General features: G+C 36.4%; 1 protein-coding gene and 1 pseudogene across 1 annotated transcript; both read right to left on the bottom strand.

The window, feature by feature from the left end:
• Positions 1–932: 932 nt before the first annotated feature.
• LOC134750543 (tetraspanin-33-like) lies at positions 933–12,946 on the bottom strand. The gene is made up of 7 exons (XM_063685742.1): positions 12,716–12,946; positions 11,201–11,275; positions 10,453–10,581; positions 10,057–10,230; positions 5,324–5,503; positions 3,847–4,022; positions 933–2,923 (listed from the first exon to the last, which is right to left on the bottom strand). Exons 1-7 carry the CDS (start codon positions 12,812–12,814, stop codon positions 2,911–2,913), a joined length of 846 nt encoding a protein of 281 aa, XP_063541812.1. The 5' UTR covers positions 12,815–12,946; the 3' UTR covers positions 933–2,910.
• A 2,343-nt stretch (positions 12,947–15,289) lies between these two features.
• Positions 15,290–22,593, bottom strand: LOC134750576 (myrosinase 1-like; annotated as a pseudogene).
• Positions 22,594–25,406: the final 2,813 nt, after the last annotated feature.

Raw genomic sequence — 25,406 nt, 5'->3', positions numbered from 1 at the left:
TATTTAAAGATAAATTAAATACGTCTAATAAATTCATCATCATTTTAGCCTTCATAATTCATTACAAAATTATACGTTAGATATATATAATTATTTTGAGCGAACATTCTAAGGTGAGTTCATTTAATAATCACAATTATATACACATAATATAATAACACAGTGAAATCCAAGATAATTTTACGATTTATCTACAGAGGTAAATGGGCATTTCTATTTAAACTTGCATTTTAGATTTTGGAATTTTTATATTATTTTCACTCAGAATCACGAGCTCCTTCGATCCTATTACGATAAAAAAAAGTTTTGTCAGTTTTGTTACGGTTAGAAGGTTGTATTGAAATTTTTTTTCCTCGGTAAAAATGGAAAAAAACTAGTTATTCTGGGTACTAAAAATAATATAAAAAATTCCAATTCTAACACAGTTTTTTTGGTACAACTTTAAACAGAAATGCCCAAATCGTGTATCGTCCCATCGAATTGTATTGTTAATTAGTATGTAGTGGCCAATAACTATAGCACTATGCAGGTATTTTAGCAGCACTGGTAATAAATGCAATAAATACTTTGAGATTCCATTAATAAATGCATATATTATGTCCAATCTTAATACTTTGAAGCTAATTATAATGTAATGGCACATAATAAAATGTATGATAAATTGATAATACATAATATGGCGTTAATGACACTTTCAACCACATTTTTATTGTAAATGTGTTTTTATAGCATTATTTCCTGTTCTGTTTAATATTGCACACTAATATCGCTTTATTCTCATAGACCCCAAGTCAGAAAAAAAATTGTCATTCTCTAGCAGACGATAATTCGTGGTTAAGGGTGATGTATCATGAAGTTTTGTAAACGTCAGCTGCGGCTCCGTTGAATAGAAGAACGGTAGCTACACTAACAAGTAAAAATGGTAATAATAATTCTGGCGTTCACGTTGCTTCATCATACATCTCCCTAAATCACATAAGAGTCATAAGAACCCGCCAATTAGCTGCATTTATATTCATACTAATATTATAAATACGAAAGTGTGTCTGTCTGTTACCTCTTCACGCTTAAACCGCTGAACCGATTTAGTTGAAATTTGGTATAGAAATAGTTTGAGTCCCGGGGAAGGACATAGGGTAGTTCTTTTTCCCAGAAGTCATTCTTTAAGGAGTTGAAAAGTGGGGTGAAAGTTTGTATGGGGAATCGATTAAAAACAGATTGGATAAAAAATAAGCTACCCAAATGCGCGGCGAAGTCGCGGGCAAAAGCTAGTTTACATATAAAGCTTCTACTCCCTCTATTTTATTTGTATTGCAATTACTAGCAACGATTAGACATACACTTGAATGTTCATGTCAAATTTCATGTCATTTCTTAATTTCGTTTTAAAATGAGAGCGTAATTTCGATTGTATCGCGGCGGCTTGGTTCGTGTGACTCTTAACGAGTTATGGCCTGAGAAAAACTTAGTAATATATCTTTTGCTGACTCGTGTTCGATTAATATGGAATATTAAAGTTTTCCGAAAGAAAATGCTTATATTTTCTTTTCGAATAGCCTTCATTTTATATTTAATAAATCACTAATATATTTAATATTCTTATAACATACATTCTTATAATACTAATATAGGTACATTATATTTAAAATCCACAAAACAATCGTCTTCTTACTATCTCAACGTCATATGTCACCTAAATATTGCTAGCGCAATGTAGGCATTATTCCTTAGAGATCAAAGTTTAATTTGCAATGAGATAGAAAAAAGGCGACGACTATAATTAAACTGCTTTTTTTGGCTAACGTCATAAAACAAACCTAGTTTGTTTGAGACAGTATAAATCCGTTCAAGTCCACTGTGTTACCTTCACAAAACTTCAATTCACCTAAAGAGTCAATTGTGTTACACTGGGTAACTCGTCCTTAAATACAAAGCGGGCTACCTTTCCACTGTGTTACGTCTGCCTCACGCCTACGAATTTTGTGACACTTAGTAGACATGGTAAATACTTAAATGAGAATTTTGATAAGCGAGTTAAATAATAATTGTGACTTATACATGTATGATTTTCAATAATTCAACTGTGTATAACAACTAAGATAAATCAAAATTTTAAAGTTTTGGATTATTGTATAATCCATTGTGTAACGAAAATTGCCTATACAAAATGTACGTCATATTTTTGTGATATAAATGTATCAATTAATTCTAGAATATATAACACAAATATGAAATTTACCCGTGACTTTTTAACTTTTAAGCGCTCCTAAATATAAATACAGAACTGACGAGAGGGACGCAGCTATGCGTTGACACTTCTACGTATTGTTTCGTCCTTGTCGTCAGTAACTGGTTTTTTTTTACAATTATGGCCTGGATGCGAGTCAGTTACTAGTCAAAAACCTCTAACTTGGTGTTTTATTTTTATTTTTCATATATTTGTTATGGTGTAAAATTGCGTTATTGCGACGGCGAGAGTTACGGGCCTATATTTGCATATAAAATATGAAGTTCACTCGTTTATGAATATCTTTGACGCCTTTGACTATATATGCAAATCTAAGTGCCCTCTCGAGATTCAAAACTATAACAACAGCATATCATTCGCATTTAAGTATTTTCCATGATTATATTCCCCTACATGTTCCGCCAAAATAAACACACTCCACATTTGATTACTTACGTCCCTAGTACTACTCTTCCCCCTGTGTTCTCTTCTAGTAAGAGAGACGGAGCTTGCGCAGGAGCGGGTTCCGTCTGAGCCGGTTAGAGATGTAGAGCATGAGCGGGAGCGGGGGCGGAGGCGGAGGAGGCGGAGGTGGCGGAGGCGGAGGAGGCGGAGGCGGAGGCCGGGGGCTACAGCAGCGCGCGGCGGCAGTCGTCGCGGTAGGCGCCCGCCGTGCCCCTGTTTCATGTCTGCCATCTGTACACAACGTTACATAACATTAATTTGTGTAACGAAATATTTGTGTAACTTTGAATTTTACGGATATAAGATCACACGTTTGTATAATCCTATGGATATAAGATTACATGTAATCTGGGACATATCTTCTTTACTGCCCTAGGTATGTAGTATGCTAGAACGTTACACAAATTATGTTTTCTTTAACAGCCCGCCACGCGGGCGCTCAGTCCGTAGTCGCTTTTCGCTACATACAGGTTTGTAATGTTATCGGCTACTCTCGAAGCGCGTCGCACTAGCTAGCACTGAAGGTGTTCAGCTAAAACTCTTACCAGATTTTAAGTACTTTTGTTTTAAGAAAAAAAATTGGCCAAGCCCGCAGTCACAACTGCGGCAGCAAAGTGTTCCGTGAGTAGGTAGTCTATCTACTATCGTACAGTCACCTGCAATAATATGTTACTCTTCGAAGGCCGCAAAAATATCTGACACGATCTTATTTGTAGAGCCTGGGCGTGTCTCATTTTTGCGGCCTTTGAAGAGTAACATATTATTGCAGGTGACTGTACGCATCGTTGTGACGGATAAAATTTTAGGCATATCTCAAACACTATGAAAAGCAGGGCCTTATTAGATAAAGCTTTTATCATTGCTAAATGGTATTTCGATCACGTTTAAGACGATAGTGGACGACTGCTTCGAAATCGAATAAATCAAACGAAGGGGCAGCGCTGTGATGCCTGTGATGTTGTTAACATACAGTCGAAAGTTTTAATTAATGACCCATTTTGTACCTTGTCACAGTGACAATATGAGCTTACATTAAGAGGATAGGCGACAATCAATTTTCCACACAAACATAGTCCTCACTTTCCTCCCTAGATATTGACATTATGGAAAATATTTTTACACAATTTGATATATCCACACATGTATACATTTACCTGGATTTCTGCAGCTCGATCTGTCCCTCTAAAGTCTTGGCCAGGTATATGACGAACAGCTGTGACAGGGCTACCCCCAGGGCCACAGACGCTATAGTGTAGAGGTTGCGTTCCATCCAGGAGCGAACTATTTCTATGCACCCGCTTGTCCAGACGCGCTTGCTCGCTTCAGCCACCTGGAATGATGAGGTTTTGAATTAGTCTTTGTAGTTTTTCTAGTTTGCTCGAGTCAGTGATCAGTGCACCCTCGATAAACTGTTTTAAAAACAAACTCGATGAACACTTTCGAAGACTACAAAACACAAGTGGACATTGATGTGCACGTATCAGCTTTAAGCTGCCTGTGCATTCACACATAATAATAATATTTGCTTGCAATGATAGACTGTCTTCTGGAAGTTTTGTGGTCTCAATTCCATTCTATAGTTGTTGCGGATTTCCGTATTTTATTTCCACGGATATTTCTTGTATTATTATTCAGACACCTGGATTGATGACGGCCAGTCTATCTGTCTGTCGGTTACCTTTTCACTGAACCAATTTATATGAAATTTGGCATGGAGATGGTTTCGAGTTCTGAGGAGAGTTTTCATCACAGAAATCATTATTCCAAACAGACAAAGTTGCATGCAAAGAAGTTTGGGCAAAATTATAGTTCGGCAAGAGTCGCTTGTCAAATTAGCATATGCAGTTATTATTCTTAAAGAGAGAATACACTGTATTTTCCTTATGCTAGTATAAGTATCCCCCCCGAAAATGAAGGATGAGGATTTTTTATACTACTGTCATAGGCCAGGAAATGAATGCTCAAAGAAAGTTATAGAGGGAAATGCTTTTTTTTATCTGGTTTTTATGGAGGCTTTGGACACTAGGTGAACATGTCAGCCTCATGGGATGCTTGGAATACAATTTTTGACTTCGTAGCTTAGTTAAGAGGGGGGTTTAAAGGTACCATTTTTCGGTTTTTCACTTATATCTTGGAAACTTTGCGTCTTAGCGACATGACTACTTGAACAAAACGAAAGTTGAATAAATTTGCAACAAGTTTAATTCAGTTAAATTTTTCGATATCTTAAATAGTTTTCGAGATATTCTCTATTGAAAGTTTAATTGGGGCTCTCAATTTTATGTTGATATCTACATCAATGAAGCTACTAGGCCATGTTTGGTATCGTTTTCGTATAAATCAGGAGTGCCAAATTCATTTATGGTATCACATTGACACCATTCTGAAGTAAAAACATATAAACTTTAAACAAGTACCTTTTTTTCAACTCCTCTTAACGCTTAAACCGCTGAACTGATTTAGTTGAAATTTTGTATAGAGATGTTTTAAGTCTGGAAAGTTTTAAGTGGTGGAAATATTTGCTGTCTCGGGTGTATTCTCGGTAGCTCAGATGGCAGAGCATGGGCTAGTGATCCAGTTTCGAGAGTTCAAGTTTAGCCCGAGATAGTGAATTTTTAATTTATTTCTTACCGGATAGTTCTGGGCCCCATATCCGCACATGATGTTGACAAGCCCCGAGGCGATGTCGGTGGCGTTGATGCAGCACGAGAACGGAACCCCGCAGCGCTCCACGGAGGGCGACGAGCAGTTGAAGTACTCATTCTTCGACCAGTCCATGTAGCCGTCGGAGGTGAGGCCGCAGCAGTGGAACTGAAAACAAAAACGTAATCACGGTCCATACCCCGGTCGAATTTTAATGATGAAATTGATAAGTCAATCAATGAATACCTATCCCTAATCCGTATTTTTTGACATTTAGATTTTTATTCTAGAAAGTTTCTAGATTAGTATTTTTCATACAATTTTGGTGTTTGACGATCCTTTTGTGAAATTCTTTTTATTAAGTTTGACAATAATAATTCAATGTTTTAAGAACAATAATAACTGCATCAATAAATAGCTCTGATATTTAGATTAAGGTAATATTTGTAAAACTTGACAAATTAAAAGTGCTTGTTGCTAGGTCTATAAAGAATATTTTGACTTTTGACTTTGATGTCTAGTGAAAAAAAAAAAGTTTGAAGAACTTTAAACGCGCTCTTTTTTTACACTGCTTGGTATTACTTTCAGTGCCAAGCGCACCATTTCCAATACAAAATGAACACACCTAACGTAATCTTGATAGTGAATGTGTTAAAATAATAGCTTTTCCTGTAGTCGAGTCAAAAACAAGTATTAAGATTGTGCACGTTCAAGAATATCCAGATCACCTAAATACTTTCGCATTTTCAATCGTAATTTTAGAAAGTTTTTGTTCAGCTTTATGGTTGATTCGTTCTCCGTGTCTCAAAGCATTAAGTTCGCCGTTTATACGTATTTTATTGTGCAATAAAGTATGTAAATACTTAATTGGGTCAGACACTAATCAATTCGTTCCAACGTTTCGAAACGGATGAAACGTTATGGATAATTTCGCGCATTCGTTGTGCCCTGGCGCGTCGATATACTTATTATTTATACTAAACATTTTTCTTTTAGTATGAATGAAACACGTTCAGATCATGTGATGCCCTAAGAAAGGGAAGACGGGATAATCCCGGTACCGTCTATGCCCGGAACCGGGAAATCAAACTCTTGGTACCGGGACCAGTTCTACATTCCCTACTTTAGAGGACACCAGCAATGTATGTTAATATCTGAAGGGTTACCATGATACAGGCCAGAGATGGGCATTAATCGATTAATCTTTTAGTTAACTAATCAATCGATTAAAAATATCAATCGTCATTTTTTAATCGCGATTAATTTAGTTGCGATTAAATTAGTTGTGAGAATGTTCGACTAACAACTAAATTAGTTTTAGTTTCAATCGACTAAATTTCACGATAAAATCTATATTAAAACTACGTAGTCGCCCGTTTTTGCATTTTTTATCTTGCAATATGTAACTACAAGTACGTATGTATGTAACATACGGAGGTACTCGTATGTTGTAACTATGTTAGTTTGGGTAGAATTTTGCGACTTATTTTGAAGCAGATATCTTCATCCGATTGAGCTAAAATTATAGTTTAACGTGAGTTTAACTAAATACATATCATGGTTGCTTTTATATTTAATATACAAAGTTTGATTTATATAATTGTGTTTTTTTAAGTGTTATTTTACTAATACACAAAGTACCCAGTTCTTATTTACCCTTAGATAAGAGAAATTTAATCCAATTTCAGAGAGATGCACTACTTTAGTAGCAAAATAATAGTGAGAACAGATTTCACTCCTTAGAAACGGTCAAAATATCGTAAGTAATACATGACTATTTTATTTTTAAACATCCGTTAAGATGTCCTAATCAGTCTGTCAACAAAGCCATACCGAGGTATTCTATTCAATTTGCTTCTAACATTAGTCGCGAGAAAATAGTCTAACTAATTAGTCGATTACAAAATTTAGTTGTCCGAAATCAATCGGCAACTAATTTAGTTGCAACTAAATTAGTTGCACTCTATACAACTAAGATTGATCAATCGTCGTTTTCAATCGTCAGTCGCAATTAATTCTTGTAATCTTAATCGTTAATCGTTAGTCGATTACATTTTGCCCATCTCTGATACAGGCCTACTCAGGCTCTCTCCTATCTTCTCTCTTTTAATAAACGATTTTTTTTAATTCCATACAGTGAAATGAAGCGATTGAGGAAACTAAGAGCTCGCATGAAGTAATCATCTATAAACTCCGTGAAGTGAAGCCGATTTTATTGTCAGTGAAGCTTATTTTAGTAAGTAAAAATTAATTATTGCACCCAAGTTACAAAGGAATTTAATCAGAACATCTAGAATTTGGTAGCAACAGGTAAGGCGATCTCATCACTAAGAAGCGATTTCTTCGAGACAAGCTCTAATCTGATGGTAGACTCGCACATTTTGGTGCCGTGACCAGGATTTAAACGCTATCGTGGGCACAAACGTGTACACTCTTAGTTTTAAAACAATACAACACAACACAAGCCTTCTTGAGCTTACTGTAGGGCTTAGTCAATTTGTGTCACGAATTAATAAACTAGTGGATGTGAAATGACTCCTATTTAGTATGAAAACCAGTGTCGCTAAACTCACACATTCATAGCCACGTTAAAATACGTCACACACTTACAAAATTGCTCTGATTCGTAGCAACTTTCCACACCAAAAAGTTATTACCGGTGGACATTTCTCGAACGAATATCAACTGTAGGCTACATGAGTGACGGTTTAAATTATAATGTCAAAGCTATATGACATACGACTCTTTCATTATCTCATTCATCTCACAAAAGCTCGCTCAACGTTCACCTAATACAACTACTCAACACCAGATGGCGTTATTTTATATAATTTTAAAATCACTTACTTATTACAGGCGAGAAAAGGGCTAAAAAACCAGTATAAGTAAGGTCTAATTACGCATGGTTTGTTACGGATCTCACGGTCACGTTACACTGGTGTTTTCGAGACCTCTACACGCCTGCGAGTAGCTAACCGTTGGAACTTCTTTCCATTCGACGATATAGGGAGGGGACAGTGTAATCGGAGTGTTTTATCGATATTTGTGTGTTCAGTTAGGTATTGATATTTCATTACCGTATGTTTTAACACATTTAGATGATACTTTATTTATGATTATAATATAGGTAGTGATAATCGTGATTGTATGAAAAATAATATGTAGTACAGTACAACAAATATCTAACTAGAAATTTGTTTCTTATTAATTGACCAACTAGGTTGTTAATGTGAACATTAAATATATCTTAAAGTCAAACAGATAAAATCATAGTTCTTTAAAGGTCTATTAACTCGGTATTGCTGTTATTTTGTGATCACAAATCTGCAATTACTTACATAGGTAAGTATTCGTCTTTAACAATATATTTACTTGTAGCAGCATTTAAGGCCAATCTAGACGGGACAACCTGATTAAATTGTCAAATTAATTGTATGGTGTGAAAGCATACATGAAACTGGCTCATCGATCCCACTTGATTTGATTGTAAGATTGTGACCTATCAAATCAGGAAGGGGGGCGGCAAAATTCCAATATTTCACGCTAGTTTGCGTGGTACGGAACACTTTTTATTAATTAAGTGAGCCCGAATGTCACTAATAATTACTAAATTAGTAACTAAGTTTTAGGCGTGTGGACGCTAGATGAGATGTATGGCAATTTTATCCCCAGAAATCTTTCTCTAAGAAATGCTCCTAGCAAATGGTGCTATATTTTTGCGGAAACTAATTTTCTTGCCCAGTAGCATTGACCCATTTATTTTTAATATCGGCATCTTGTGGTAACCTACAATAATTAATAATAAAGAAATAGAAAATATAAAACGTTTATTCATGGCACATTGCATGCATTGTACGCATAAGTGCATTAAGTACCTAGTCTAATTATATTAACGATGAAAATATGATGGGTGTAAAAAACAAAAACGTATGTAAAGGAATACGAAGGTTTGAAAGGTTGCCATGAAATGACCCCGACTTAACTTAGTGCTTGATGACCAGAGCTGCCATATTTACTAAGACATTGATTATCCCAAATAATAATTAGAAACGTGTCTAAAATAATAATTTATTACCGAACTACCAAACATCAAACTTGAAATATCGTAACTTTAACTTTATCGATATAAATATCGACATTGCGCAGCATCTGAGTAGCGAAGTTATTTGACATTTAGGATAGCGAATATTCCAGATAAACGTAAAGAATAGTGACAAAGGATTGTGAACTCTAAGTTCTAACTGATAAAATATAGATTTACTTAACTAACATTCGTAAATAATGCAATAGAAACAGATTTTTCGTAGTTATCGGATTATATTTAAATAAATAACCACCGGTGATAGGAAATACCTCCACGTGAAAGATTTTTTAAACCGCTGTGATTTCTGCAGCTTAATACTGCACAATACGGCATTTTAAATTTAATTATCAATTTTTGTTAGACGAGCGTACGTACGACGTGAATGTCATTCGAGCATGAAGTTTACACAACAACTGAGCATAGTCTGTGCATAAAGTGAGTCGGTCGCTACTAACTGTCGGATAGACGGGAACGCCCACTTGCCATCTCCATCCTACTCCGTGATTTGTGTAAGGATGCCCTATAAATCCTATAATATTTATTTATTTAATATCAACATCTATACGCTTGAAGTACTCTCTAGGTGAAGCCGATCTCAAGGAAGCCGTGAAGTGACTCATGAGGCAAAAGTACTCACATCACTCTGAGCAAAATCTATGAAGTTCTGAAGATCAGGATCATCTCTATACGCGTGAAGTACTCTCTCCGTGAAGCCAATCTCAAGGAATCCGTGAAGAGAGCGCGGGAACGCGAAGCCGCAGACGGCGCCGCCCATCTCCACAAGGAACAGGATTAGAAGGCAGAGGGAGTACTGAAAATTTACATATAACAATTTATTTTAGTACTAGTAAGTTAGAAGTTCGTAGTTTTAAAATTGCCCCAAATGACGTTACGATAACTTTTTTTTTTAACTTTTTATGGTCTTGGGAATGCGTGGTTAAAACCATCATCAAAATGTATGTGTTAGTCAATAAATAAATGAAATGAAAATAAATTTAATTCGGCCCATCTCTAGTTTTGTAGAAGTACTCACAAATTTGAGCAGGCATGTGTTTTCCCGCAAGGCACCAACGCAACCCGCGAAGCTGACGACAAACACCACGGCCCCTAGCAGCGCGAGTAACAGGCTGATGTTTAGCATCACGTCATACACTGTGTCCAACTGGAAATGTAAACGTAAATCAGCGATTTTCATGATGTAGGGCCCTGTGGGGTTGCGGCGACCACAAGTTTCAAGTCAAAAAAATATCTAAGGTTACTAAGAACGTACCTATATATGGTAGGAAGTTGCTATTTAGAGTTTTAGTCAAATGCAAATTGCAAATTTATTCATTAGTCAACCAAACAACATCAATACTTTGAACACCAAGAAATGTTGGACAATCAGGTCATACTTGTGATAAGAGAGTAGAAATTAGAAATTAAAATATACGGGCATTTACTTTTTTCGAAAATCCATCAACTTTTAGGTTACTTCTACTCAGAATCACGAGGACTATCGATTTAAAAAGAAAAAAATATGTCCCCAAAAAAACGACAGTTTTGTAACGCAATACACAATGTATTACATATACATTCTATATAGACCGTTACAAATCTGACATGTATAAAAAGTTGGGGACACTTTTTCTTTATCTCATTCAATAGTACTTGTGATTCTGAGTCTAAATAACCCAAAAGTTGATGGTTTTTCTAAAAAAAGTAAATGGTACTATTTTTTTTAAAACCCCCCATACACACGTACAATGTTGCCTATAGTGGTTATATAAAATGAAACATACCTTTATGAGTCCTGTAGCCTGCCATTTATCGAGGAATGCATATAATCCAATGGCTATCAATAGTCCTCCGAGCAACTGTAAAACAATTAAATGTGCAATGTATGATGATCAATAGAATTCCTATCATATTTTCATTGTTTCTTATAATCTGTTAGAAACAGATAAAGTTAAAGACAGGACACTTTGAACAAGAAATTTCGTACATTGACCCGCATGTTCCTATCTCAGACCCACGCATGCAATTATAATGCTGTCCTGCCCATGATGACGGCAGTCGATGACACTGAGCGAGTGGTACAGAAACATTATTATGCTGGTGCAATTCTTCTTCTTCTTCTTTGTGTTAGGGGCTATATAAGGCTCCAAAGCTTATGTATCACTGCGACCATCCCTGATCTATTGTGATCGCCACCTACTACAACTCTCAATCCAAACCTGCAACTTCAAACAGCTGCAGGATCTTTTTGATCTCGAGAGACTTTAACTCCTCCGGGCGCAATATATGTCCGCCCAGGATTAAGTGAAGAGTACGCATTAGGCAAGGGCACTCTGTGAGGATGTGCAGGGGTGTCTCCTCTGCCTCCATACAGAGTCTGCACATGCGGGTGCAATAGAAATAGGAACAGGCGGATCAATGTTCGAAATTTTTCATGCTTTTTTTAATGGAGTTGAGAGATTTCAAACTTCTTCGCAGAAAAACACTACAAAATGACATGAAACTGCAGGGAAAGAAAAATGGAGAGAATGGAGGAGGCCTCCACTCAAAGAGGGGTCCAAATTAAATTAAATTAGTAAATAACATACACAAACTTAACACTAACTACTAGCTATAAGAAAATTACTAACAACACGCAAAAACTTTTAATGTAAAATTGGAAATTTGGAAATAAAGGCTTTTTTATTTTTTATTTTATTTTATTTTAAGGTTTGAAATCTCTCAACGAGCCTAAGGTTGCAAACATCTAGTCTATTTTAAATTGACTTAAGAGGTTAGTTACTAGCTAGTAGGTTATTAGTGGTTTATAATGATATTTAAAATAGAGGATTTAAATAATTCATTCCTGAACATAAATATGTAAAAAAATCTGTATATTCCCAAACAAGTAAAAGTGAGTTTTTTAAGTTTCATTAGGTACTTGTAGTATTAAAAACACACGTATTAATAAGCCAAGCCATGGCCAGTAAAGTTAAATTGAACTCAATAATATATTTTTATACTTTTTTAATTTGGTATAATGTTTATCAACAAGTCAAGGACAGTTTTAAATCAGTGCAACTAACAATTCGCGACCACTACCGCAGCGGAAACAGATAGTCGCGGTTACGTTCGGTTATACATTTCAATTCAATGCTAACACAACACCAATCTGGGAAATAATGATTCACCATGTACACGATACAACAATAGCCCACACAAAACCGAGTAACTATTTTCTAATGAATGTAATGAGATAACTATCATTCTAATTACTTTCTATAGTTAATTATCACAAAGGATTATTAGCAAAAACTTACCCAAAATACAAAATTCAGCACAAAAATCATATACTTCACACATCCACTAACGTAAGTAAAGTTTGGTCCCCTTCGACGCTGCATGTTTTTTTTTGTCATATAACAAATAATAAAAATAAATTGGGGTTTAAAAAATGCTACTGTCGTTTACTATTTACAATAACATAAATATAAATAATCCATTGATGAGAAATTCTGTCTCTCCAACCCCAAGTCCCAACGTCCGCTCGATTATTTTATTGGTTTGACAGAAGAGCATAGACTATAGACTAGACATCACTTTATTTTATTTACTGTATGACCAGTACAAATAAATAAACTCGTAATGTCAATTGTCCATGAATCTATAGTTGGTCAAGCAAATCTTATCAGTAGAAAAAGGTGCGAAATTCAAATTGTTTATGGGACGATATCCCTTCGCGTCTACATTTTTTAAATTTGCCGCCTTTTTCTACTGACACGATTTGCTTGACCAGCTATAGTATAAAAGTGGATTAGGCACGTGTGGTGGGGGGAACTGTCAGAACGGTATGGTCTTAGGTATCTTTCAGCAGGAGTAGCAGAGAAAGCGCTGTTATTGTTTGTCGTTGTCACAGTCTCACATTGTTTTTTATTACCCACCGTAAATTTAGTACGGTTTATGGAGGTTTATGGTAGGCTACATATTTTCTCGACCAATCATATTGTCGCATTGCGTATGTTTTGTCCCTCACGAGCGCACTCATATAGCTGATCTATGTAATGCTAGGTCTATGGTATGCAATTGTCAATGAGGGCTATCGTTTTTTTGCTCACTAGTTGTCGCCTCTGTTGATGGTGGTCCAAAAGACTAAAGAACAGCTGTCAGTCATCGAAGTGACAAGTGACATTTGACATTTCGAACTATGGAAAAGACCACCATCTACACTAGCGCCCCTAGCGGCGAATTCATACGCGTTAGCCCTGATTGCAAGGGCCTGACACTCTTTGATAGAGAAAGATAGTCTTATTGCGATTCCTATAAGAGGAAAGAGAAAATAGTGCCATGCTTTGTCCTTATCACCGACCGGGTTTTTTTCATGGTCGGGTTATGGCAGCATAGGTAGGAGGCGATGGCGAAATACCGAAATTTATAAGAGTGAAAGAGAAAAAGGATTATGCTGCCATACATTTACCTGTCAATACATGAATATGTCTTTCTCTTACCCCTGGTCGCTCGGTTTCATGTCTATAATACTATACTATGTCTATGGTCTATGCCGCCTACAATTTTATTTATACTCTGGCAACCCAGTGTTGTCAGTAGAAAAAGGCGGCAAATTAGAAAAATATAGGCGCGACGAAGGCGCAACTGATCGATTTTCCTTACAAATATTGAATTTTGCGCCCTTTTCTATTGTCAAAAGGTGGCTTCCATAGTATATCCCTGTATATCCCTCAAAATACTGGCCCAGTTCAAAATACTGGACACATCTTTGAAAAAATGTAAGCAAAAAGTTTACTTACAAAAAGGTCACTTATATTAAATCTTATATTAATCTTCGTATAATTACCAATTAGAAAAAAAAAATACTGTGCGCCAGCACACTGACACCTGTCAATTAATCAATTTTGAACCAAAATGGTGAGCAAGAGGGAAACGCTGCATTGTGTCCAGGTATTTATTGTGTTTATTCATATTTTTACGCGAAAATTAATTAGCTTATGCATTATTTTATGTTGTAATATCCTAACAAGTATTTAACAATGAATAACTAAACGTCAAGTTAAGTATTTTTAGCGTAACGAGTACGTACCTACATACATGTGTACAGTATTTTGGCCAAAACATTATGTATGACATAACGAACTAGTACAGTATTTTTGACTATGCTGTGGTAACAATATTTTGGTGTATTTGTTGGGTTGCAATAATAATTTGCTATGATTGATAAATGAGAATGTCATTATTTTTCTACTACTAGCACGTACTAACTTTCAAGTATGGTATTTTTTTCTATTATCTTGATAATGTATTTTTTATATCATTTTGCATTGGCATGGCTTGAACTGCAAGGTTTCTTTTTTTTATTATGGCTTACAGTCTAAATGAATAGCATTAGCGACGTAAAATATGATGGCTTAGATCATTTACCGAACTTCTTGAACACAAGGCCGGTGTTCCTACGGCAAAAACGGTAGAACTAAATTACACTACAATAAATGCAACGTGCGGTTGTGTTTAGTACGAATCGTTAGTCTTTACACCTTTCATAAAATCTAGACGGTTTTGATACACTTTTATTCTGTGTTCCTGGTGGTCTTTTTACAAGGTGTTCGAGGTAGTAGAATGCAGTAATATCAACATTTTCCGCCGGCCTAGCCACGCCCGTAACCCGTAACCAATCAAATCGTTCCTAATTATAAAGACAAGTTCACAGTGACCAGTTGAAAGCTTACTTTCGAATTAGGAACGGTTTGATTGGTTACGATCATACGAGCAGCACTAGTCCGGTCCGGCGGACAATGACGATTTTTCTGCATTCTTAACGCGAACGCACTTTATAGGTTGGTAGGTAATAAAATTAAACAAATTTATCTAATTAATACATTTATTCCTTCAACGTAGTCAAGTTGTCATCAATGCCCTTCATCTATGCTGATAGTGAGGTTTCCTGGCTCGTAGTCGGCGTCGATCAATCTGTTGGCGACGATGTGTTTGTAGACCAGCGCGGATTTGCGAGCAGTTCGCGTCCTCTCGGCCGATTCGAAGTCCACCTCGTACAGACCAAAGCGCACTCTGTTGAAACAATAATAAGTTTTATAGATCGCCAATGTCATAGAACATAGAAATTTTATTGCTTTCATGTTGGTGCACAGGTCTTACAATACAATATAATACAGAAGAACATGATACCCTATAAGGCCCCATTCGCACGAGAGCTTAAAAAGCGTAGCGTTTGCGACGTACCCATAAGATAAATCAATCCTTCTTCAGGACTCTTTCTGTCGAGAATAAGGGCAGAAAAGATAAAAAGTACCTAGATGTCGTGTCCTCTGTTCCCAATAACAGCAAGACAGCACAATGTGTCCAAATTTGTCCGGTGAAAGAATAGATGTAATCCCTTCTCTCTAATTTCTGATGTTTTGAATGAAAGTAGGTATCCAAAAATTCGAAAATTTTCACATTTGGAAAGTTCTCGTAAATTAATTACAACTTCCTGCGAGAAACACAATTTCCTCCTTCCTAAATGAAAACTTGTTTTAAGTATTTCATGCGAAATATTGTCTTATTGTATATGTCAATATACGCGATATAATCCGTTTTCATAGTTTTATTTCATTATTTCATGCGAATTATTTTGGCCGTTTTCGAGTTTTATTACCCAAACTTTCCACAAAATAGCACATGCATATCTGTAGATTACTTACGTGTATCCCTCCATCCACTCAAAATTGTCCATTATACTCCAGGCCATGTATCCTTTTAGCGGGAGTCCGTCATCCAGCACATCCAGCACGTCGGTCAGCGCGGCTCTGTAGTAACGGATGCGATCGTCATCCTCAAGACCGCCGGTTGATGACCATCCATTCTCCGTCACGTATATGTCTGGGCTGCTGTATCTCGTGTGTACGTCGGTTAAGGTGTTGTATAAACTTTGGGGCGCTAGCTGTTGAACAACGTTCTTGATTAGTTTTTTTTTGTAAGGGAGTTACACTTTACACACAGCAAGGTTCCTGTCTCTCCTGTGTGTCCTTAAGTTAAGGGCTTTTAGGGGTATCTACTCTCTTGTTATTTAATATCAGATTTCATTACCTACTGATATGCTGCAGACACACTGTACACTGGGTTACCATGGCAATACACTAATATCTAATATTCGACTAACACCGTTCGAGAAATAGGCCCCTGACCTTCCAACCCAGACGGGAAACTTAGCCGTATTGAAACTAGTCGGGTTTCCTAAAGGTGACGCGCGTTCTGATGAGAACTGCAGCTGCATTACTGTACGATGTTTTCCTTCACCAAAAAGCGATGGGTAGGTAAATATCAAATGATATTTCCTACATAAGTTAGTTTCTAGGAACTCAATGGGGTCTGTCGCAACTGGCATCCTACATTTCCTAGTCAATGCACTCAGACTCTTACCAATAAATGAGGTTACATCTTTACGATTTAGGATTTTGGATCCTGAATTAAGCAAGTAAAAGGTCGTCCGAGTTTGAGCAAATATTAGTGCAAGTGTGTTGGGGAATTAAATCTTCTCGGGTCAGAGTTGTAGGGTTAGAACCGGCGTAGCTTTATCGCGTATATCGTTACTTGAAAATAGTTGTATTGTATAACTAGCCTTATGAACCGATTTTGCATGTACAACCAGCCTTAAAGTTTAGTATATGGTTCATTATTTTTGTATGTGGATATTTTTGCACATTGTTGCTTTTCTTCAGTCACCCGTTGATCACGAACGCTGTAACGGGTTCGAAACGTCGGGATGTATTTATACATTCAATATACGCGATATAATCCGTTTTCATAGTTTTATCTCGTGAATGGTCTGGCTTAGTGGGTAGTGACCCTGCCTGCGAAGCCGATGGTCCTGGGTTCGAATCCTGGTAGGGCATTTATTTGTGTGAGGAGCACAGATATTTGTTCCTGAGTCATGGGTGTTTTCTGTGTATATATTATATATATCGTTGTCTGAGTACCCATAACACAAGCTTTCTTGATGGGGCTGGGCTTACCGTGGGACTTAGTCAATCTATGTAAGAATGTCCTATAATATTTATTATTTATTTATTATTTTATTTATTGATTTATTTATGAGTAAGTAACTATCGCGGTAACTGAAGACAATATTTTGAAATATGATGCTAATTTGAGATCAATATCGGAACCATCCGCTTCGGCATATGTAAAGGCTTAGAACGAGTGCGAACCTATTACGGTTCCGTTTTTGTTTCGGTAAAAAATCCGGTTTCGGTCGAACACTAATAAATATATCCTAATTATGTACGGGGATGATGCGTACTCCGTCGGCGTGCTACGGCGTAGCGCAACTGACATGACAACTGCGCGTCGAAAGTGCAAGCGTTATGAAATGTTATTAGCAACGTAGGTATACTTAAGATTAAATCATAATAGATTTTACGAGTATTAATTATGAGTTAAACTAATGTTTGCAAAAAGTATGTAGGTACCCGAATCTATTTAACGTAATGTGATATACGAGTATTTAGATTCGACTGAAAGCCTGCTGAACACACTACCGACTACGCGGTTTTCAGTTACCTATGAAATATTTAGTGCGGAAATAAAACCACAATTTTTGCTATCCGATTTACAGATAAATACACATATTGAGGCCCGCTGGCTGTAACAACATCTGTTTCATCATCAAAGCGGTTTTTAAAAGCTGCGTAAAATGTAGGTAACGAGCTGCTAATATTTTAGACGGGTTCAGGGTTACGACACATTTCGCGAAAGCTGAATCACGTGTTTCAACTTTCGCACTTTGAAACGTTCTACTCCTAATTGCAAGACCGAAGTGATACCATAAGTGCTCCGTGAACAAATTTTCGTACGAACCACTAAAAATATTGAAAACAAGAGAGAAATATGAAGACTGAAAATAAACGGCAAAGGGAAAGCGAATAAAAGATTCAATAATATGATGTTGTATAACGGAGAAGGTAGCGTAAAAACCTAAAGAGCGATAAATAGCTGTAGGGTTTATCAGTTAATATTAAGACATAAGAGAGGTAACCTACGAGGTATTTTTCAAGGAAATTGACAGATAAAGTGGCGGCAACAACGACGCCGCAACAATAATACAGATGTACATGCACTCTTGTTCACAAGAGAGATAACGTTCGTTTTACCAACTTTGTACTACAATCAAGCCTAAAAACTGGTTCTGTCTCTGAAGCTCTTAGGTGTAGTGTAGTCAAGAGAACAATCCAGTTTTAATCGAAACAAGAACGTACAGTTCTTTACTAGCTACAATCTCTTAGCATTATGTAAAGTAAATAAGGCAAAATAAAGCTAAAGTAGTTAAGGCAAAATTAAAGAGGTTATGGCTATCAAATTAATGCCAATTGGAAGAAACGTAGGTAGGATTGTGCGGTTATATATATTATATATATTTGTATGTAATTATTTATATATATGTAGTTATGTATTTTTAAGTATGTATGTATTAATATTTTTTGGTTTTATGATATGTAGTTATTTTGTATATCTATATATTTATATATACCTTTGCACCTAATCAATCAATTAATCAATCAATAATAATTTATTTCGAACAAATAAGTCCATAATGTGTTAGTAACATACATACTAATACTTAAATCTAGGGTTAGTACAAACATAATATTAAAATAGAATTTCATATAATCAGGCATGTAGCTGCACCCAGTGCTTCAGCCACGGTGAGTCCCACCGGTCGGCCAACGTGCAGAGGATGGTATTCGAGCTGGCGCGCCATCGCCTCAACGCATCGTATTTTATTTAGTTATGTTTCTAGGGTTAGCTATTTCTTTAAAGTCTTGCCTTCATGTACATATTATCTTAGTTTGACTACCATTTCGTTTGTATCTCTCTCAGTTACTTAAAGGTTAGCTGGAAGAGATCCCTTAAAGGCCTCGCTCCGTTAAAGGGTTCGCCTTTGTACATATTTACTGTATTCTCTCTGTGTTATGTACTTGTTTTGTACAATAAAGTGTTTACTACTACTACTAAATTTATATAAAGTACGAGTTATACACTTACTTTTAACCAGGAAGAAGCTGACGTAGCCCATGTATCTGGCGCAGACGTGCCTACATTCGTATCGTCCGCCGAGCTCGGCACGGGATTATCTGCTACATAATCACTAGCGTAAGCGTACGCATAAGCGGCTGTGTAGTGATTAATACCAAAGAAGTCCGAAGATCCTTTCACGAGGGCTATCTCTTCCGCAGTGAACTCTGGGAGACGAGATCTGGGGTAGCCCTGTTCCTTGCTTTTTGCGGCAACGCGCTCAGCGAAGTCCTTGGGCCAGCCACCTTGCTCCGAGAAAATGGGCTCGGAGTATAAGCCCCACTGAAAAGGATAAGGAATAAAACTTTTGTTTCGAACAATTTTCCAGGACCCATTTTTATAGAAGTGGCAGTTGTTCATGGCATTTTACAGGTACAGTCGACTGTAAATTCGGTATTTTTTAACGCGAAAAAAATATTTTTTTCTATGGGGCAGGTCGTCCCAGTCGGCCAACCAAAGTCCATACAGGGCAATAATTTTTCGCGTCAATTTTTTTTTCTCATACTTTTTCTTAACAAGAACACTATACCTTAAGCGGATTCCCACATTTATTTATATTTTTGACCTTATTACAAAGGAGTAACGTGCAAAATTGTACCTAAACATAATATATCTGTGACGTCGACTGTACCTGGGGAAAGCACAAAAAACCGGCCAAGTGCGAGTCGGACTCGCGCACGAAGGGTTCCGTACCATTACGCAAAAAAACGACAAAAAATCACTTTTGTAGTATGGGAGCCCCACTTAAATATTTATTTTATTCTGTTTTTAGTATTTGTTGCTATAGCGGCAATAGAAATACATCATCTGTGAAAATTTCAACTCTCTAGCTGTTCATGAGATACAGCCTGGTGACAGACGGACAGACAGACAGACAACGGAGTCTTAGTAATAGGGTCCCGTTTTTACTCTTTGGGTACGGAACCCTAAAAACCTTACTGAATTATTAGTTTAAATAAGCCACCTGCAGCCTTTTGGTTAAAAGTGACACTACGAAAGAGAGGTAGCTAATGTGCCAGAAAAATGACGCAAATAAATTACTTTTTCAACACACTTGCTCAAAACCATCTCAAAACGACGTTTTTATTCCACCGATTTTTTGCTCATAGTCCTAGATATTAAAGACGCGTGCTTTTTCAGTACCTATATTATAGCACTCGTGTGTAATGAATGATAATCCGACTGAGTTAAGAAGGTAACTAATTCCTAATAACATTTATAGAAACAGGCTCCGTTTCTTAATTGGTTTAAAATTTGATTTATATATTAATCAGTATAGTTTTTTCCTCGCAAGTGTGTTGAAAAACGTCGTATGAAACGCGTGTGCATTGGTCATAACACACACTTCGGCTCTCTTATTGCGCGCTCGCTGACAGCTCGCGCGCACAATATCGCCTCGTATGTAACGGCCAACGTAGCACACTTGTATCATAATTTACTATTATAAGATTCGCCAAAAGTCCATGGATAAGACAAGGGCAACGTTGAATTTATTAATAAAATGAATGTTAAGACATTAATAAATATACTTGTTTTTTCTTAAATTATAGGCAGATTTGAGCTTTCTGACAAACAATTACTAACTTTGCTTATCTGAGACCTCATTTGGACTAAAAACTTACCTGTGCTTGCTTAAAAAGTTCAGAAGCCGCCTTATCCTCCTCAGAATCTGTCAGTGGCGGGTAATAGTTAATGCTGATCGTGATTCCACAAATCCCGCTCTGACTGGACTTGAAGTCGTTGTTGTACACGTGGTACGCCTTCGCGTGAGCCATCACCAAGTTCTTCGCGCACAAATACTCCCCTATACCAGTGGAATTCAGCCTAGGGGCTTTTGTTGTATAACCGTAACCTTCATAGCATATCTCTCTAGGCTCATTCATCGTTATCCAATGTTTAACTCGATCACCAAATAAGGAAAATGCTACTCTAGCGTAATCCTCAAACCATTGACTAATGAGGGGGTTTGTAAATCCTCCCAGCTCTTGGAGTTTCTGAGGCAAATCCCAATGGTACAGCGTTACCATGGGCTTGATGTTGTACTTGAGCATTTCATTGATGTAGTTGTTGTAGAAGTCAACTCCCGCTTGATTTATTTGGTTGGGGAAGCCGGTGGGCAGAATTCTGGACCAGGACAGAGAGAATCTGTACATATCTAGACCTAATTCCCTCATCATCTCTACGTCCCGTTTGTAGTTGTGGTAGGTATCGGCTGCGACGTCTCCGTTGCTCTCGTCTGCGATCACTGTCGGATTGTTGTGGGTCATGTAGTCCCACATGCTTGGTCCTTTGCCTATAAAAGCGCAGTTAAACAAATGAATTTTAAACACGGGAGCCACTTTTGGGGGGTAAATGAGAAAATTAAAAAATAAAGTTTTGCAAACTATATCGTGTTACATATCATATGAAAGAGCTTATTGTGAGAATCTCAAATATATTTTTTTATAATTTTATGATAAATAGTTCAGAAGTTATTCAAGAAAATAGGCAAAAAATTACTATCCCCCCCTTTATCACCGAGACTGCTGTCAACAATTTTGAAAACAAAAAACAAAATAGATCTTCACAGGAAAACCTATTAGAAATACGGGTTTTTTAAAGAAATTTCACATAAAAAATACATTGCTTAAATTGTGTAATGTACCTACCACTGGAACGCGAGTCCGACTCGCGCTTGGCCGGTTTTTTAAGACCACAGATGTATTTATATGGCCAAAGAAATCTTTCAGTTATCTTAGAGATTCTTGTAGCAAATTAGCGATACACATTCCATCTAATTATTAAATAGCTAATAACAAATCCAGCTTTTAATCATGATGCGACTGCTGTATTGAGTCTATACTTCATCATTTCGTCCTTCCTATATCTCAATCTCTTCCTATATATCATCGACATCTACCTAGGGAGGTAGAGTAGCTGTGTCTCTATTGCTCTAGAGGTAGATAACATTTTTTTTATTTTTCATGTTGACGGTATGCCCTCAGAACTTTGTTCTTACCACTTATATTCCAAGCTCCCTCTATCTGGTAGGCCGCGGTGGCAGAACCAAAAAGGAAATCATCAGGAAACTTCCTGTCCTGCTTGACGGATGCGGCATTGCTGCCAAGCACTGCTAAGCTGAAAAACAATTTATTTTTATTGTACACAGAATGTGTAGGGCCCGAGCAGGATTTGAACTCGCAGCTAAAGATCTGCAGTGGCGGAAAATTTCCAAAAAGTTGGATAAGTTCTTCGGAAATTTCCACAGGAAACAAAGGAAACTTTCATTTTGGAAATGGAACATTCGGAAACTTTCCTACAGCGCATTAGTACCCGCAACCTTGCTACACCAGAACTCCTAGTGTAAATTTCATTCAATAGAGTGGCGGACGTAACTACGCGTTTGCGTTGTCTCATTTTGTATGGGATTTTAAACAGCGAGCCTAATGAGACGTTTTGGAAATTCAAAATCCCATACAAAATGAGACTTACAGCAAACGCGTACGACAAGTCACGCTATCGAGTGAAATTTACACTGCTGGAAATTGGTTTTACTTGGTTTTACCTATAACAGGTCACTATCACTATAGGTAGGTAACACAGGTTTTATTACTACGGTATCGATGTCGTGCAACATACTAACATTAAACTAATTTTACGGTTTTTAGTCAGTAGCGCGACATGTTTCAAAGACCGATATCTAGAAAAAATGTATTCGAAGCGTTTAAAGGTCAAAGTGTAGTATAATAAAGAGATATTTTTTATTTCCCCAATATCTCAAAAAGAAATCAAAATTATATATTATTAAAGAGGAGAATATTTCCAATAAAAACATCCTGACTTTCAGAAGTATCTCCATTATTTATACTTTTTATTCAACGCTGAACACAGCCCTCTTCGCCTCATTTTCGAGAAACGCGCGCGGCGTGAAAAAGCGAGTACGTAACACTAAACATTATTTTAAAGGTATTGCTATTAAATATTCATTTAAAAATTATATGGTGTATTTTAAACATGAATGTCATTTTTTTCAGACAATTATTGATTAACACATTTTTCTCGAAGTTTCGTCTTTATTGTAAATAAAAAAAAAAGTTAAAATGATTGGCGTAAAAATATTTCGCCTGGTGGAACGCTTGTTACATATATACATACATATCTCTATCTGAATAAAACATCTCTTTTTTTCCCTTTATTGTTAATTTTTTTTTATGTGGGAATAAACACTTCGAATACATTTTTCTAAGTATCAGTATCACACATATTTTTATGATTAGTACCTCTATTTTTCACCATTTTGACTTTGTGAACAAAAAGAAGAAAACTACAAGAAGTTAAATCAATAATCCCTAACCAATATCGTCCAATTGCGCTCTTGCCGACTGTGTCTAAAATTCTCGAAATGGCCATGTCAAATCGCATTTACAGCTTCTTTGAAAAATATAATATATTTGATAAAAACCAACATGGGTTTCGAAAAAATCACTCGACAACTTTAGCAGTTTATAACTATGTAAAAGAAATTTTAGAGAGAATAAACACAAAACAATATGCTATCGGATTACTATTGGACATGACGAAGGCCTACGATAAAGTGTCCCATGAAATCCTGTTATCTAAATTGCACGACATGGGAATACGGGGTACTGCACATAAATGGTTTAAATCGTACCTGCAAAATAGGAAACAGGTTGTGCAAATCGATAACTACGATGACGAGACTCGGGAGGTTACGGCGACCACCTCACGGTTGCGGTCAACCACCTGCTCAATTCCACAGGGAAGTGTTCTCGGATGTACCCTATTCTTGTGTTACATAAACGACTTGCCTAAAATATTGGATACAAATATCAAGTGTGTTATGTTCGCGGACGACGTTTCCCTGCTACTTAATGGTACTGATAGTATTGAGTGCAACAAACAGCTTTGCCACACGCTCCTTACCGTTCAGAAGTGGCTCGAGGACCACAATTTAGAAATAAACCTTAAAAAAACCAAAATTATGCAGTTTAAACCCATCCAAAAGAAGCCCTTAGAGTTACAATTAAAAGTAAATAATAATGAAATTGAAGAGGTTAACGAATTTAAATTGCTAGGAATCACAATAGACTCCAGTTTAAACTGGAAAACCCACATTCAAAATACCAAAACAAAAATAGCTACATATACATACGCGCTAAGCTTGAATCTGCGTTGTCTGTGTATTACGCGTATATCTACTCGAGTCTCCGTTATGGTGTGGTCCTATGGGGAGCTAGCGTAGACTCTTGCCAACTTTTCATCATGCAGAAGAAGTGTATCCGCATATTAGCAAATATTCACATTCCTAATAGCTGCCGCCCCCACTTTATTAAACTTAATTTGTTAACGCTGCCTTCAATATTTATAAAGGAAGCGGCCCTCTTTGTTCGAAAACACCCAGATCTATTCCCGATAAAACCGGAAACATCAAAAACTAGAAGCCAATATAAAAACAAATTACTCCTACCAAAATCTAACTTGGCTATCTTCAAAAATGGGCCACAATATAATTGTATTTCAATTTTCAATAAAATTCCGGACACTATTAAACTTGAACCAAGTGACAAATTATTTAAAACGAAATTAAAAGACATGTTAATTCACAAATGCTATTACTCAATTGAGGAATTTTTAAATGATGAAAAGCTGACGAAGTAAAATAGCGCAAATACTTATAATAAGAATTTAAAATACTTTAATTTATTTATTGTGACATTGAATTCAAATTATGATTAATTTTTTTTATTTTTTTTATTTTACTTTTACTTTTACAATTGCCAAAATCGGAATGTATGGAATGTTATTAAATTTTTTATCTTTTATCACTTTTACAATGTTATTATTTGATGATTATAATTATCTTATTTTATTTCTTTACACAAATTACGGTAGATATATTATAATGAAATGTTTTAATAGGTATTAGATAGT

This window comes from Cydia strobilella, chromosome 20, assembly GCF_947568885.1.
Source record: "Cydia strobilella chromosome 20, ilCydStro3.1, whole genome shotgun sequence".
NCBI classification, from domain to species: Eukaryota; Metazoa; Arthropoda; class Insecta; order Lepidoptera; family Tortricidae; genus Cydia; species Cydia strobilella.
Note: the sequence above shows the minus strand (reverse complement) of the source record. Positions and strands in the feature narration are given on the sequence as shown.